The sequence below is a fragment of the Rhinolophus sinicus genome, linkage group LG11 (assembly GCF_036562045.2).
Source record: "Rhinolophus sinicus isolate RSC01 linkage group LG11, ASM3656204v1, whole genome shotgun sequence".
NCBI classification, from domain to species: Eukaryota; Metazoa; Chordata; class Mammalia; order Chiroptera; family Rhinolophidae; genus Rhinolophus; species Rhinolophus sinicus.
The window spans coordinates 16327318-16341078 of NC_133760.1; the positions used below are offsets into that span (position 1 = coordinate 16327318).

At 44.5% G+C, this 13761-nt stretch overlaps 1 protein-coding gene across 3 annotated transcripts; it reads right to left on the bottom strand.

The window, feature by feature from the left end:
• Positions 1 to 167: 167 nt before the first annotated feature.
• LOC141567460 (putative ATP-dependent RNA helicase TDRD12) lies at positions 168 to 9690 on the bottom strand. Of its 3 annotated transcripts, none has more exons than XM_074314437.1 (7): positions 9503 to 9690; positions 4218 to 4312; positions 3133 to 3193; positions 2927 to 3040; positions 2688 to 2841; positions 2537 to 2603; positions 168 to 2113 (listed from the first exon to the last, which is right to left on the bottom strand). In XM_074314437.1, exons 1-7 carry the CDS (start codon positions 9601 to 9603, stop codon positions 2022 to 2024), a joined length of 684 nt encoding a protein of 227 aa, XP_074170538.1. In that variant the 5' UTR covers positions 9604 to 9690; the 3' UTR covers positions 168 to 2021. The 3 variants fall into 3 exon arrangements, with proteins under 3 accessions (XP_074170538.1, XP_074170537.1, XP_074170539.1); XM_074314436.1 differs by lacking the exon at positions 9503 to 9690 and adding an exon at positions 7526 to 7937; XM_074314438.1 differs by lacking the exon at positions 9503 to 9690 and adding an exon at positions 6399 to 7217.
• Between the last annotated feature and the right edge of the window lie 4071 nt (positions 9691 to 13761).

The window sequence follows — 13761 nt, forward strand, 5'->3', positions numbered from 1 at the left end:
AAAAAGTAACAATTCTGTGAAACACTGTGATTTTATTGACATACTGCAAAAGACACCACATAACTAAGTATGTGAGTGATTTTAGAAGCACAGAGACAGAAGTACTTTTACCTGGCATTTCAGAAATTTCCCCAAAACATGAAATCGGTACATATCAACACAACAAAAACCAATTAGTAAATGTTTACATTTCACAAGTCAGTGTCCTATGTCCTACAAAATGTTATTCAGAACTTCAAATGGTAAATATAAACGTCTGAAAAAAGAAATGAAGAGTAGTTTAAGGTACAGCTGTCCTCTCCTAACCCTTTCATTTAGCGGTTTGTGAACCACACAAGACAGTGAGCATTGCATCTTTGAGAGCAGGGCCGCCCACCATCTATACGGGAAACATATTTGCGTGGCTCTATTACTTTCTATTATTATTTGCTATGTTTTACAAGAAACTAAAGACAAGTGAGTGTAAACAACCACAGGGAAAGCCAGTGCCACTCAGGAGGCCTGGCCACCAACCCCCAAGGCTGTACCCACAGAAACTGACACCTGATGAGGACATTACGTAGAAGAGCTCTGCAGAGTCAAAACCTTTGCGAGCAAGGCATGAGAACTTCCTATTTCCTGAAGAGCCTGCCCAGTTTAGCCAAGAGAAAGGAAAGTCACCACCACATTTCACGTGCCAATCTGACACCGGCCAGTCCACCCAAAGGAGTCATGGCAGCAGTAAGGATGTGCCCCTGGCAGCTGTCCAGGCTAGACCCCACGTCCTCCCCCCGGAGGGCAGTGGTCTGACCTGTCACGGCGCCACCGCGCATGACAGGCTCCCAGGCCAGCAGCATCTGGGGCACCTCCTGAGGCGAGGCTGCGTGGTAAACACAAGGTCCTATTTTACAGATGAGGAAACTGAGCCAGTGAGGGATCCAAACCTGCTCACGGGGCAGCCTAGTGACAGAGTTTACCTGTCATTCAAGTGGTGGCTTACACCTGGGACATCTACAAACTTGTGTTTTCTGACATATAAAACGAATAAAGACCTTGGGGGCAGTCACAGCAGTCAGCATATCTTATCAATGTGCTTCTCTGCTTGTGGGCTCCCTGCCCTTACCAGCCTCACACAGAAGCAGCACGCGGGGTTTAAATTTCCCAGGAGCTCACATTCCTAACTTTTCCAACTGACACACAAAGTCAGGCTCCTGGGCATTTCCACATTTAAGGATACACATTCCTCCTGATAACTTTGTGACCCTGGGTGCCACGGCCTCACGCCAAATTGGGGTCATGAATGTTTTTAGGGTCATCACATCCAGGTGTTCTGAGGATTACCTGTAGGCCCCCCACAGGTCGTCTGCAGTTAACCTTTGTCCCATTTACCCAGGATTCTGCAGTTCCGGGGCAGGGTGGGGGTGGGGGGGCGTCTTCCCCATTTTTATCTGGGACTATCTCTTTAGAGGCCGTAAACTTACCCAGAGTAGCTATCAATATCTTAAGAATCCTAGAAGTATTAGTACACAGGTAGTTATGTTGAATCCCAATTAACTCATGGCTGAAAGGGTCTGTTAAGCGCTACTGAATTTGTAAGACGGAAACTTCAATTTATATGCGCAAGACCACATTTTTAGGAATGTACCAAACACAGGTCTAAATGGAAAAAAACAGACGACCTCCAGATGGCAGAGTTCATTTACCTGAATGCCAGCATATGCTTTTTGTCACTCCACTGGAGTGTGTCAGGATCGGCTTCGCTTGAGGCAATGAAGATAGCCCACGAAGATGGGCGTGTGTTCCACCAGCCTTTTCTGTCTGCTTCCACCCTTGATAGTCTCATCTTCAGCCCATTTTTAAATTGATTCAGAATTTCTTACCATTACCAATCCCAGCACCACAAGATGACACTTGTAATAAATTATCCTTGAGGTGGAAAAAGGTTTGAATATGACTGCTTATTTCCTTAACTTGCAGTCACACAACAATATCCATTTCTGTTCATAGTCTTTTGGCCATTCTTCAGGATTTAATTCACATTTTCATTCACTCTCAGTTTCGTCATCCTCCGAAGTTTGGTCACTGTTCTCAATCACCTCTGCCACTTTACAGGACAGACTTTTAGAATTTACAACTAAAAGAATTAGATATTATAAAAAATACGTTAACTATAGGCAAATCAGCAAATCTTTCCCCCTCCCATTATTTTGGTCAATGCAGAAAAAGTCCCTTGGGTTTTAGCTATCTATTTGGCAACTTATTTTATATTTTCATTATTTTGGGCAAGAAATGATCAGGTAAAATTTACCTGCTTATAAATAAATTTTCCTCCATGGAAAAATAACCCGTGAAAGTGTTATAAGGAGGTATGTTTAAATCTATAAGAGTCGATACCTCCTCAGACCAGGACACTGAGGTCAAGAAAAAAACTAATTCATAAGGGCTTTACCTGAATCACCCATTTCCACAAAAACCACATTCCTAAAATCAGCTGAGTGAGTGTGTGCGGTCCCACTCGGGACCCACCACTTTCTCCGGCTGGGTACACCCATCTTACCCTTGGAGAAATGGCTTTCCTCTTCACATTCTTCCCAGTGATCAAAATCAAAAGCCACATTAGGATTCTGTTCAATATAACAGTTCACATTAAGTGAGAAAATAAAACATACTCCAGTTGTTAAGACCAGCCACAGTTAATTTCAACTCACCCTCTGTTTGAGTAAGCTACACCAGGACTCCCTTCTCTCTTTTGCAAGAGTGATTATGGGCTCATCATTTTTAATTATGCATTTGCAATCGTCTTGTATTATGTTGGCCTGCAGTTCCATATCAGCCAAGTAAAACTTCTCTCCTACCCAGGCACTGGTTTACAAAAAGAAATTTAAAGTCAGTTTTCTAAAAAAAAAGGTTAGAAATTATTTCTATTTTACCTTATACATAAACCTACCTGAAAATGACTCTATCTCTAAAATAGTTACACTTGTAATCTTTTACATTCCTTATTCTTATCTTCAGTACAACCACATCGTCTTTTTGGAACCACTTAATTTGTGGGTGGAAACTAGAGGAAAAGAAAAAGGCTTACACACTCACCACTATTTATTCACGAGGTGAGGAAGGAAAGCAAACCTCTCCAACAATGAATGGACATACCTTTTCAGAGGCTTTGTAGTTTTGTTAATGGGGGCATCTCCAGTGTTTTCGGGTAAAGTTTCTGGACAAAAAGTCAAATTTTCCTATAGGTTATTTATATATAACTCCATCATATATGCACATATGTGTAGTTTTTTGCACTTTATGTAACTTTTAGCTGAGGCAGTACTAAGTATAAATTTCACAGTAACCCAACTAACAGTTGCAAAGAATAATTAGAAAAAACTAAAATGCACATCATTTAGTAAAACTAAGAAAAATAGGCTTTGACAAATATTATAATTAACCAACTGGAAAAGTTAGAGGTTACTCTCTGAAAAAGAACCGCATTACAAACGGTGGCCGTAGGATACAAATGTTCAGGCTTCTCTTATATCTTCACCTGCTAAGACTACTTCCAAAACAGTAGCCGGTATACTCGAGGGACCAGTGCTGAACATACCATTTTCTAAAACAATGCACCTTCAACTTCTCAATCTAAAACATTTGAAGCTTCTTTATCCAGAGACTGGAGCAAGAATGTTCACAGCAGCTTTAATAATAATCAAAACAACTGAAAACAACCTCAACATCTATTAACAGGTGAACAGAAAAACTGTGGTCATTCCTACCCCAGAATATGACTCAGTAATAAAAGAATACCACTGCTACTTGCAGTAATCTAGGTAACTTCCACAGACGTAATGCTGGGGGCATACTATGTGCTTCCAGTTCAGCAAAACTGATGGTGACCGAAATCAGAACAGTGGCTACTGGGGAGGGTTACATAGGGGGAAGGTGCCTGAGGAGACTGCTGGGTTCAGGAAATACTTAGTAGCTTGATCTCGTTATGGTTAATGGACATACACATATGTAGAAAATTCTGAGGAGCTTTGCTGGATGAACATTACACCTCAAATAATAAAAAGGAAAAAAGTGACAAAAAAAAAAAAAAAAAAAAACACTGGAAGCTGAACTGTCAAAAATAGGAAGTTAGATAATATAGGTTTATGGCACCTTCTCTGTAATCCATCTAGAAGTGGAAAGCCATTAGACATTTTCCAAGCATTAATGATTTTAAGGTTATCGTCTTTTAAATAACCAACCATGCTTTTGGTTTTCTGAGTTTGTCTCGGAGTCAGCGCCTCTTCCTGACTCCGTGCTATGCAGACAGGCCACATCTTCCGCCGAAGAAGGCGTCCTGGATAGAAGAGGCGGAGGTTAACTCCAAGATGAGGAGATAGGCAAAAATCTGGCTCTCCACAGGGACTTCCCAGCAAGAAAAGGCAGGTAGGCAACAAATGACCGTGACATGTTTACAACCACAAGTCAGACCCACCCAGAACGTACAACTCATTTACAGGTGACAGGCAGGGCAGCTGGCTCTGTTACTCTGTGCCCCTTGCATCACGCAGAGTAAATGATTGGTATATATGATCAGATAAATGCATTAACTCATTTATCAAGATAAGTTTTCTTTCGAGTCATTTAACTTTAAGAATAACGTATACTGCCACCCACTTCCAAGAGGATAAAAGGACGGAAAGTAGAAGCCACCCCGTTCTTCCCTGGTCCTCAGTTCGTCTTCCCCTCTTACCAGTCTGGGTCAGTTTCTAGAAACAGTCTTTGCACAAAAAAGCAAATATTGCCACCTGTATCTTTCTATCTAAAACACACACACGCGTTTAAACACAGGGGAACCTAAATTCCCATTTCTGCCCCTTGTTTTACTGTACTTAATAACAAGATTTGCTATCAGTATACAGCCATGCGGGCTGCCTCATTCTTCTAAACTTGTGGTTTTCTTGGCTTTTTGAGCAGGTAACCACATTCATGGGTTCAATAAAAATGTCTACACAGTGAAAAATCTCCCTCACCCCTGTTGTCCAGCCACCCAGTTTCCTTCCTCATGGGTGACAATGTAGTTCATTTTCAGTGCATCATTTTAGAGAGAAGTCAAGCCTAAGGAGCAAGCCTATACCAACATGCGTGTACCTGTGTATACACATCCACGCACCCCTGTGAAATGGGGGTGTATGTGTGTCTCCAGGGGACTTGTAATTGGCACTCCCCTAATGGCAGAGGACAGTATGCCAGCTCCAACCACCCAGGCAAAGACCCTCCCCAGCCTTGTCCTTCTCACAGTAGGGCAGCACCAGCCCTCCGTCACTACGCCTCTTGCTCCACACGCTCTGACCATGGAACAGACCCTCCTCTCCTGGGTTCTGTTCCTCCGCACACACTTACCAAGTTCTGAGTCTCCTCCAAAACCAGGAAACCAGACTCTTCCCCAAGTGCTTTCCTGAGGTCTAGGCTTATACTTTCAATAACTTGAAACTTAATGTGTCCAAAAGCAACTCAGTGTTTCCTCTTGGACAAGCTCTGCGGAAAGCATCCTGTCAGCCAGGCCGTATCCTCTCAGTCACCAGGGCTCAGACTGATGGCATCGCACTCCCCTGTCTGTCAATCACTGAGCCCTATGGCTTCCAGATCCTCAGGTCCCTGGAATCTATCCTCTTTCCCTCTCTGCTGTGAGAAGGGTGCCACTCTCCTTGCTTTTAATCCACATACTACCATGGCTTCCATCCAGCTCTGGGAATGCAGTCTCTTCTTCCATGCGGGCTCCCTCTGTAGGCTCTTGCAGTCCTCTGCACTTCTCTCTACCTGTGTTTATGACCATAGGTGTGCAATACCCCTGCACAACCACAAAATCAAGTGTGCAAAGGGACCCAGCAGAGTGCTTTACACAGAGTTGGGGCTCAACAGTAGTTGGCCTTCACATAAGTGATCAAGCCTTGTTTTGATTAAATCTAAGCTGTAATAACATCTTCATTTTAAAAAGAATATCTTGTAAGGATGGAGCAATTTTTGTTTCCTGAAAGTGTGGGGAACCCAACATGTATCCTAATCCCACAGGTACCCAGTTTTATTAAGACAGAATACTCTAAAAACTTTAGACTATAGTATTTTAAATCTTTGCCATGTTTCTTGAAATTTCCCTCTTTTCAGAAGTTGTGTAGGAATATTTCAAGGTCACCAGTCATCACATCACTAAAACCACCAGCTGGTTCCCAGTCCTCCTTTCCTGTGGTATCTCGGCAGCTCTGGCACAGCTCATGGCTCCCCGCTCTGCCTCCTGCGTCTGCCATTCTGGACAACCCCCCCCCCCCAGGCTTCCTTCTCCACTGTGGGCTGCTCCCTTCCCAGGCTCCTCTCCGATGTCCCCACAGCTCCCACGCCTCCCAACATCAGAGGCCCAACGCTCAGCCCTGGGACCTTACACTCACTCACTCAGGGCGCTCGTCCAGTAGCGCAGCGTAGGAACTGCTGACATGGGAACTGCTGACAAGCCTCCATGAGCGATTTTTGTTTCACACGCTCTCCACGAATATATTCGGAATTGACTACTCGCCTCGTCCACAGAACCACCTTAGTCCAAGCCGCTGGCATCCTGCCCTGAACTCCTGGCACAGCTTTTGTCCTCCTACTCCAGTCTGCTCTCCACACAGCAGCCAAAAGTCTTTGATTAAGTTATTCCTCTGCTCAAAAGCCTCTCGTGGCTCCACTGCCTCAGAGTGCGAGCCTAATCCCTGCAACGGCCCCAGGGGCCACAAGATCTGACCCCAGCCCTGCTCCCACCTCCACACATGCAGTTAGTTCCCCCTCCTTTGCTGCTCTAGTCACTGTGCCTTCCTCCTGTTCCTGGAACCGAGGAATAACCACAGGAGTCCTCTCAGATACCTGCCTGGGTCATACTCACCTCTGTGTCATTGCCCATTGCTCACCTTCTTGGCCCCAAAGCTGCCCTGCCTTCCTTTCTGTGTGAATCTGAATCCCCCTCACATATCACCATCTGACCCACTATGTATTTTTGTAACCTGCTGGTCATCTGTCTCTCGCCATTAAAATGTGGGATGACCCTGATTCATCTGTTTTGGTCACTGCTGTATCTCTAGTAGACACTCAATAAATATTTACTGAATGAATTTTAAAACTTCCACTTTACCTAATGGCAACTTCAATTAAAAGCATCTGTGAATTAGATCAATTGAGACAAAATCAGACTGAAGAATTAGTCTAGCATCTTACTACCAAAACACATGCAGAGCAACATGGCAAAGCGGGAAGCCCCAAGTTCCCCTTCCCCCACAGACAAGGAAAGACCCCCCAGGAGCTGTCTGAACTGATGTCGCAGGAGCTCTGGGAAACAGCCAGAGGTTTACAGCAACCAAGGAAATGCCCAATCCAGGAAGAGCCAGCTTCAAAACTGGAGCGAGGTTCTGTCCCCTTGGCTTGGTGGCTTAGGTCTTGGGCAGGCAGCTGCCAGCTTCTGCTCCCCCCTCAAACCAGAGGGCACAGAGCAGACTATTGGCACATTATTGTGCGGGCCACTCTAACCCGCCTAGGGAAATACCTGAGGGGCTGTTTCACAAATCCTGGAACACAGGCAGGAAAGCTGTGGACACTGCTTGGGAAAGCTGACACCCACAGACGCCTGGGGTCAGGGATTAGGCACAGAGACACACAGTAGACCATGTAAAGCCCAGAGGAGAAGCTGGGGTGAGTCTCACTGGGAAATTAGGACATTCCAAAACAGTACAGTGGGGGGTGAGGGCAGGATTTCGAAACCCGGGCACAGGCCAAGGCAAGACGCATGCTCAGGAAAGTCCTGAGAAGACCTTAAACTTTACCTCGGGCTGATTTCTAGGCAAGGAAATGAATAAATTGAAACTTTTGTGCACTGCTGGTGGGAATGTAAAATGGTGCAGCTGCTGTGGAAAATAGTTTGGCAGTTCAAAAAAATTAAACACAGCATTACCATGTGATCCAGCAATTCCACTTCTGGGTATACACCGAAAAGAACGGAAAACAAGGGGGTGAACAGATATTTGCACTCCCACGTTCACAGCAGCATTAATCATAACAGCCAAATGTCCACTGACAGATTAATAAACAAAATGTGGTCTATCTATACAGTGGAATATTTTTCAGCCTCAAAAAGGACTGAAATTCTGACACACACTACTTGAAAGCATTATGCTAAGTGAAACAAGCTGGTCACAAAAAGACAAACATTATATGAGGTACCCAGAATAGGTCAATTAGTAGAAACAGAAAGTAGAATGGAGGTTACCAGTGGCTGGGGGGGAGAGAAGAATGGGAGTTATTATTTAATAGGTATAGAGTGTCTGTTTGGGATGATGAAAAAGTTATGCAGATGGACAGAGGTGGTGGTTATATAACACTGAATGTAATTAATGACACTGAACTGTACTCTGAAAAGCAGTAACAATGACAGTTTTTAATGTGTGTTTTACCACAATTTGAAAAAAAAATGAAAATGAGAAGTTTTGTTATATATATTTTAACACAGTAAAAAAAACACATGCAACTTAAGAAATCACTGTTAATCGTGTTAGATGTAATAATAGCATGCTAATCAAGTTGTTTAAAGCTTTTTGTTCCACATCCTTGCTAACACTTGGTATTCTTTCTCTCTTTTCTGGTGGAAATGTAGTGGTATTATTACACTGTGATTTTAATTTGCATTTCCCTGATGACTAATGAGTTCAAGCACCTTTTCATATATTAGTTATTGGACAATTAATTGGACATTGTGAGACGTCTGTTCAAGTGCTTTGCCCCGTTTTCTACTGTGGCTGCAATTTTCAGCCTGATTGGAAGGAGTTCTCGATTTGAGTCCTTTGGTGGACACACATGCTGTGTCATTCTCCCCCTCCCGGGGTTGCCAGGGTACTTTCTCAGACTGACTTTCATAGTCTCTCATACTGTGGGAGTGTAAACTGGTAAAACCAATCTGGGAAACTGCTGGACAGTAGCTCTATGACTCAGCAACTCTATCCCATCAGAAAAACATTTGTAAGTGCACCAAAGCAAACGGAGGGGAATGTTTAACGTGCCACCTGGAGTAGCCCATCGCCTATAGAATGGGTAGGTCACTGAGGGTATGTTCATACAATGGAATACAGTGCAGCCATGAGAATTTATGATCTACAGCTACATGCACATTATGGATGAATTTCACAAATAATGAGGAGCTAAAGAAGCCAGATACAGAAGAGACACACTGCATGATACCATCCGGGGACAAACCGGGAGAAGCATGCATGCTTTTCCAGGTTGGGAGAGGGAGCGGGCGGAGTCATGCCCGTTTCTGATCTGGGGCTGGTTTGTGCTCAGAAAATCCACCAAACTCCACTTAGAATGTGTGCACTTTAACAAAATTCCACGAATCTTGGTCATTATTGAAGCTGAGTGATGGGAACATGGACACTCATTAAACTATTCTACTTAAAAAAAAATCTGTAACACTTGTGAATTACATTTCCACAGAATAGCTCTTCCAAAAGGGAGACAAAAATCTACTTACAGGGTTTGGCTTAGGCTTTCTTCAAAAGCTGGCATTTCAGCTCCTTTGTACAATTTTTTCAGTTGTTCTATATGTTCTGAATTATCAATGCCCATTCCCATTGACAAAATTTCAGCTCGAACATTGTAATCAATGACAGAAGTTTTCAAATTTGAAAGTTTTGTAATGTGCACCTTGAATCAAAGAAAAAAAAACATTTGCAGGAATCACACTTTGAACTTTAAATGAATCGCAAGCACTCTCACATGGCCTCTCGAGCTAGCTGTCACGTTTGACGCACTTGGGCACGTGCCACAATACGCAAGGGCCTCCCATTGCAGCATCCGGATCATTTCACAACCAAGGTCACAGCAGATTGTTCCTCTGTCCCTCAGTGTGGAAATACGATCAGGTGTGGGTAGGGGCCAGGATCGAATCCTGAATAAAACCCCCAGATCAGACCAATATGTCATGCTGTAACCACACACAAGATTCTTAGATTTTTCGGATTTCTGCTCCCGCACTTGGACCTCTCCTAACAAGGAGGATTCTAAGTAAGGCTTGGAGTCTTCAGGTGTCCAGAAAGGCTCTCCGCCAAAGCCCTAAATCCCGGCGCTGGAGAGTTTCCTCCACTGGTCTTTTCTGCAACCAGAACATTCTCACCCATTTCAATTTATACAAAATTAAGTAAAACATGAAAATTTGCAACAGTCTGATTCCCACTGACGGGAGATGTGCACGCAGGACTGGGCGTCCCTTTCAGGGGCGGGGGAGGGTGGGCCAGGCGGGCGTTGGCTGATGCACTGTCATAAGTGAACCCTGGGAATGTGTTCCCATCTGGCAGGATTGGCGGGAGATCTGTTCCCACTCACACTGGAGGGGAAAGCGCAGGCGTAGGCTCCGTCTCCCCCCAGCGTGCCATGGACACGGCGACACTTAGGAGCTGCGGAAGCATATCTATCTGCCAGGCGGGTTTCCTTTCCTTTCCTTTTTTTCTTCATTTTTTTAGCTATAGCTTTTAAATTGCTGCTTAATAAAAGTTTCCTTTTTTCCTCCGATAAAGAACCACAATATTGACTATTACAGCATCCACTAAGACCCACCAATCTCTTCTTTTACTGCCCTGATCAGCTCTACTGTCTCTTCTAAACATTATTTTCTCCTCTTACTCTTAAATCTTATACCCAACCCAAACTCCTTGTAAAGTTTTAAGACTTTTCCCATCGTACGAAAATAACTTCCTGCAATATAGTTTTTGTGAACTGAATTCTTTTAAATTTTATACATAATGATGATAATTGAGATTTAAATCTAACAGAGCAAAATTCTGAATTGAAAAGTAGAGTTCTTGGGGCACAAGCGGAGAGGGGACAGTGCCGGCCTCAGAGGGATGATGCACTGAGGCCCCTCATTTACACGTCCTTGTCTCCCACTCAGCCCCCCAACTCCCACGTCAGCTCCACAGGGTAGGAGTGTCTGTGCACAAACGGAATCCAAGTGTGCCATGTAGGTCCCAGCACATAGTAGGTGCTCACTCAATAGTTAGGAACGAATGAGGCAGAAACTGTGAACATCATAAAACCTGTCTTTCAAAGCCCAAGACTGGGACTCAACATTACTGATCACGTGCCGGGGCTGTAAGCTCATGTACAACTAGACAAATGGACCTCTGTGCTGCTATTAGGACAGTCACTGACCCAGGGATCCCCCACTGTGTGGGCAGAGGACGGTGACATCGATTTCACCGTGCACAACCAACACCTGAAAAAATGGGAGAGAATGCAAGTGCAAACCTTAGAGACTGTCGCACGTAGTAAAAATAGCTTCATGGAGCTTCTGTCTCGGCTGTGTGTGTGTGTGTGTGTGTGTGTGTGTGTGTGTGTGTGTGTGTGTGTGATTACACACACATGCCTGTGAGCACCGGGTTACAGTATAAAAGATGCCCTTAAACAAAACCACAACCAAATTCACGACCCAAACAACATGAAACACTCTCCCTAACTGAGAGCCCCAAATGAGCCTCCATTTGTGTGAGGCAAATACCTAGTGACTCAAGCAACAGGTTAAAATAATTTGCAACATTTTAGGGGCCCATTCAATCACAGATTTATTTTTAGGAACACTGCACACTTACCATTGGATCAATCCAAACTGTATTTCCAAAAGCCAGTATCACTTTTGCATCATGCAGTTTTCCAATAATTTTTTGATGAATGTACCTAGTAACCTGAAAAACACACTGAAGTGATTTATCTGAAGCTTTAAGAAAATAACCTTATTCTGTATATGCTGTAGTTTTGCAAAAAGCACTTTTCCGTGCATTTCATCTGAGCCTTACAGTCACCCCACGAGAGAGGTTATGGAGGCCCATCGTGTCCCTCCTGTTGACAAGGGTCACCAATAGTGGAGTTAGTTGAATGAGGACAGATGCAAAAGCTGAGTTCCAAGAACAGGTCCGACGCCTCTGGCCTCCTAACAGTGTATGCTTCCCACCGTGGACACGTCCCCACCTCCTCCCGGCTTTAAGGTGTGGATGTTTATTTCTCTGGAAGCTCCCCAAGAGGAAGTGCACGTGTTCCTGGCACTCCCGAGGAGGAAGGCACAGCCGTGGAGCAGCTCCTCACCAGTGACCAGGAACCCAGGGGCCCTGCTACTCCTTCCCGCAGCCTTTCCTAGCGCACGGCTCTTCTCCTTTCAGTAGGGCCAGCAGATGAGGCCACCCCGGGCACTCTTTCAGGCACATTCTAACTCTGGTAACACGGAACAGGAAGGGGCTGGCTCATCATGATTAGATTATTGCCATCCCCTTGAACTTCGTAAGTTAATTTGAAAGAACACACACAGGAGAACTCCCCATTTCTACAGAGGGCTCCTCTCCAAGAAATACTTGTGGTTGGTCTTGACAGAGCAAATGTTTCTTGAGGGCAAGAAACCATGAAGGACCAAGTTCTTGCTAATGGCTACATCCCCACAACCCACATAGCACCAGCACCCAGTGGGCACTCTGGAAATACTTTCCATGGAGGGAAGAGATTACTATTTAACAAAGGCTATTTTTACTAAATTCACTACAGCAAGGCTGTGTGCTCACCCTGTACCATGCAAACATTCACCTATTTATTTCCTGGATAACGTTCAACCTTGTTTACAACCCAAACTGTTTATACTTTGCCAACTATAATACTAGCTTACTTCATATCTCATTAATCAGATCGTACAAAATTGAACCTTCCTTTGAAGAATCGAGACCATCATCAAGAACAGGACTCATCACTCTGGGGATGAGGCCAGCCCGTCTGGCCCATATGTGGCGAGGGCCTCTCCATCCACCTTGGACAGCCCTGTGAGCGCATAAGGGACCCATCTTCCATGCTCCATGGCTTGGCACTTCGTGTCTTCTTTGCCTTCAGTGCCTTATCCAGTGCCCTTGGCGACATCCTAGCTACCCAAGCCAAAGGGCCCAAAGGAAATGTCACTTCCTTTTGGAGATTTTTCTGGACTCTTTATTTCCTTACCCATCCTCCCAACCGCAGTGGAATGACCTGGCTTCTCTAAAGAGTGGCCACCATCTATGTCCCCCTTTGACAGGGGTATCCACTTTTATAGGTGCTTACACTGTTTCTTCTCCTTCAGCAAACAGCCAATTAATTTTATTGCAACACATACTTTACACCCATTCGAAGTCTGTGAGTGCTAATGATGACGACGGCAACCCCAACCTGGCAAGCAAGGGTGCTGGCAGTTGTGAGGGTTCAGGGCAAGGGCTCTGGAGAGCGGCCCGCCATGCTTCCCTGCACTAGAAAGCTGTGTTTTCACTGCTCAGGAACATGACGCATTTTACCCACACACATGCTCTAAATTCAAATAAGCCTCAATTCTGTGTTAGTTCTGGCTTAAATATATCCTGAAAGCCAAATGACTATAAAAAGCCAAAATAACTCACCTTTGGATTCCACTCAATTTCATTGTCTGCAGGTTTCACTCGACAAACAATAAACTCCACAGCCTGGTGGGGCAGAGTGTGGAAATTTTCTGGGAGATGCAGCAGTCGGTCTCTCGTGACAAGTCCAGTCCTGCCTTCATCTATATACTTCACTAGGACATTCTCCAGGGCCCAAGTGTCTTCTTTTTGGCTCATCTCCAACACCTGAACCCTGGAGAACAACAGCGGCATCAGTTTTACATAGATTCTAAAACAAATAATCTTTGCCTCAACTTACTCATTAAGTGTAAAACATATAAAAAGAAGGCTGACTGCATGATTTTACGCCACACTAGAA

Coding starts and splice junctions, on each gene's coding strand:
- LOC141567460 (XM_074314436.1), bottom strand. CDS start 7,647: ATGGTCTACTGTGTGTCTCTGTGCCTAATCCCTGACCCCAGGCGTCTG. Junction 2,842..2,926: donor AGAGATAGAGTCATTTTCAG/GTAGGTTTATGT, acceptor TTTGTAAACCAG/TGCCTGGGTAGGAGAGAAGT. Junction 2,114..2,536: donor GGAAAGCCATTTCTCCAAGG/GTAAGATGGGTG, acceptor TAATTCTTTTAG/TTGTAAATTCTAAAAGTCTG.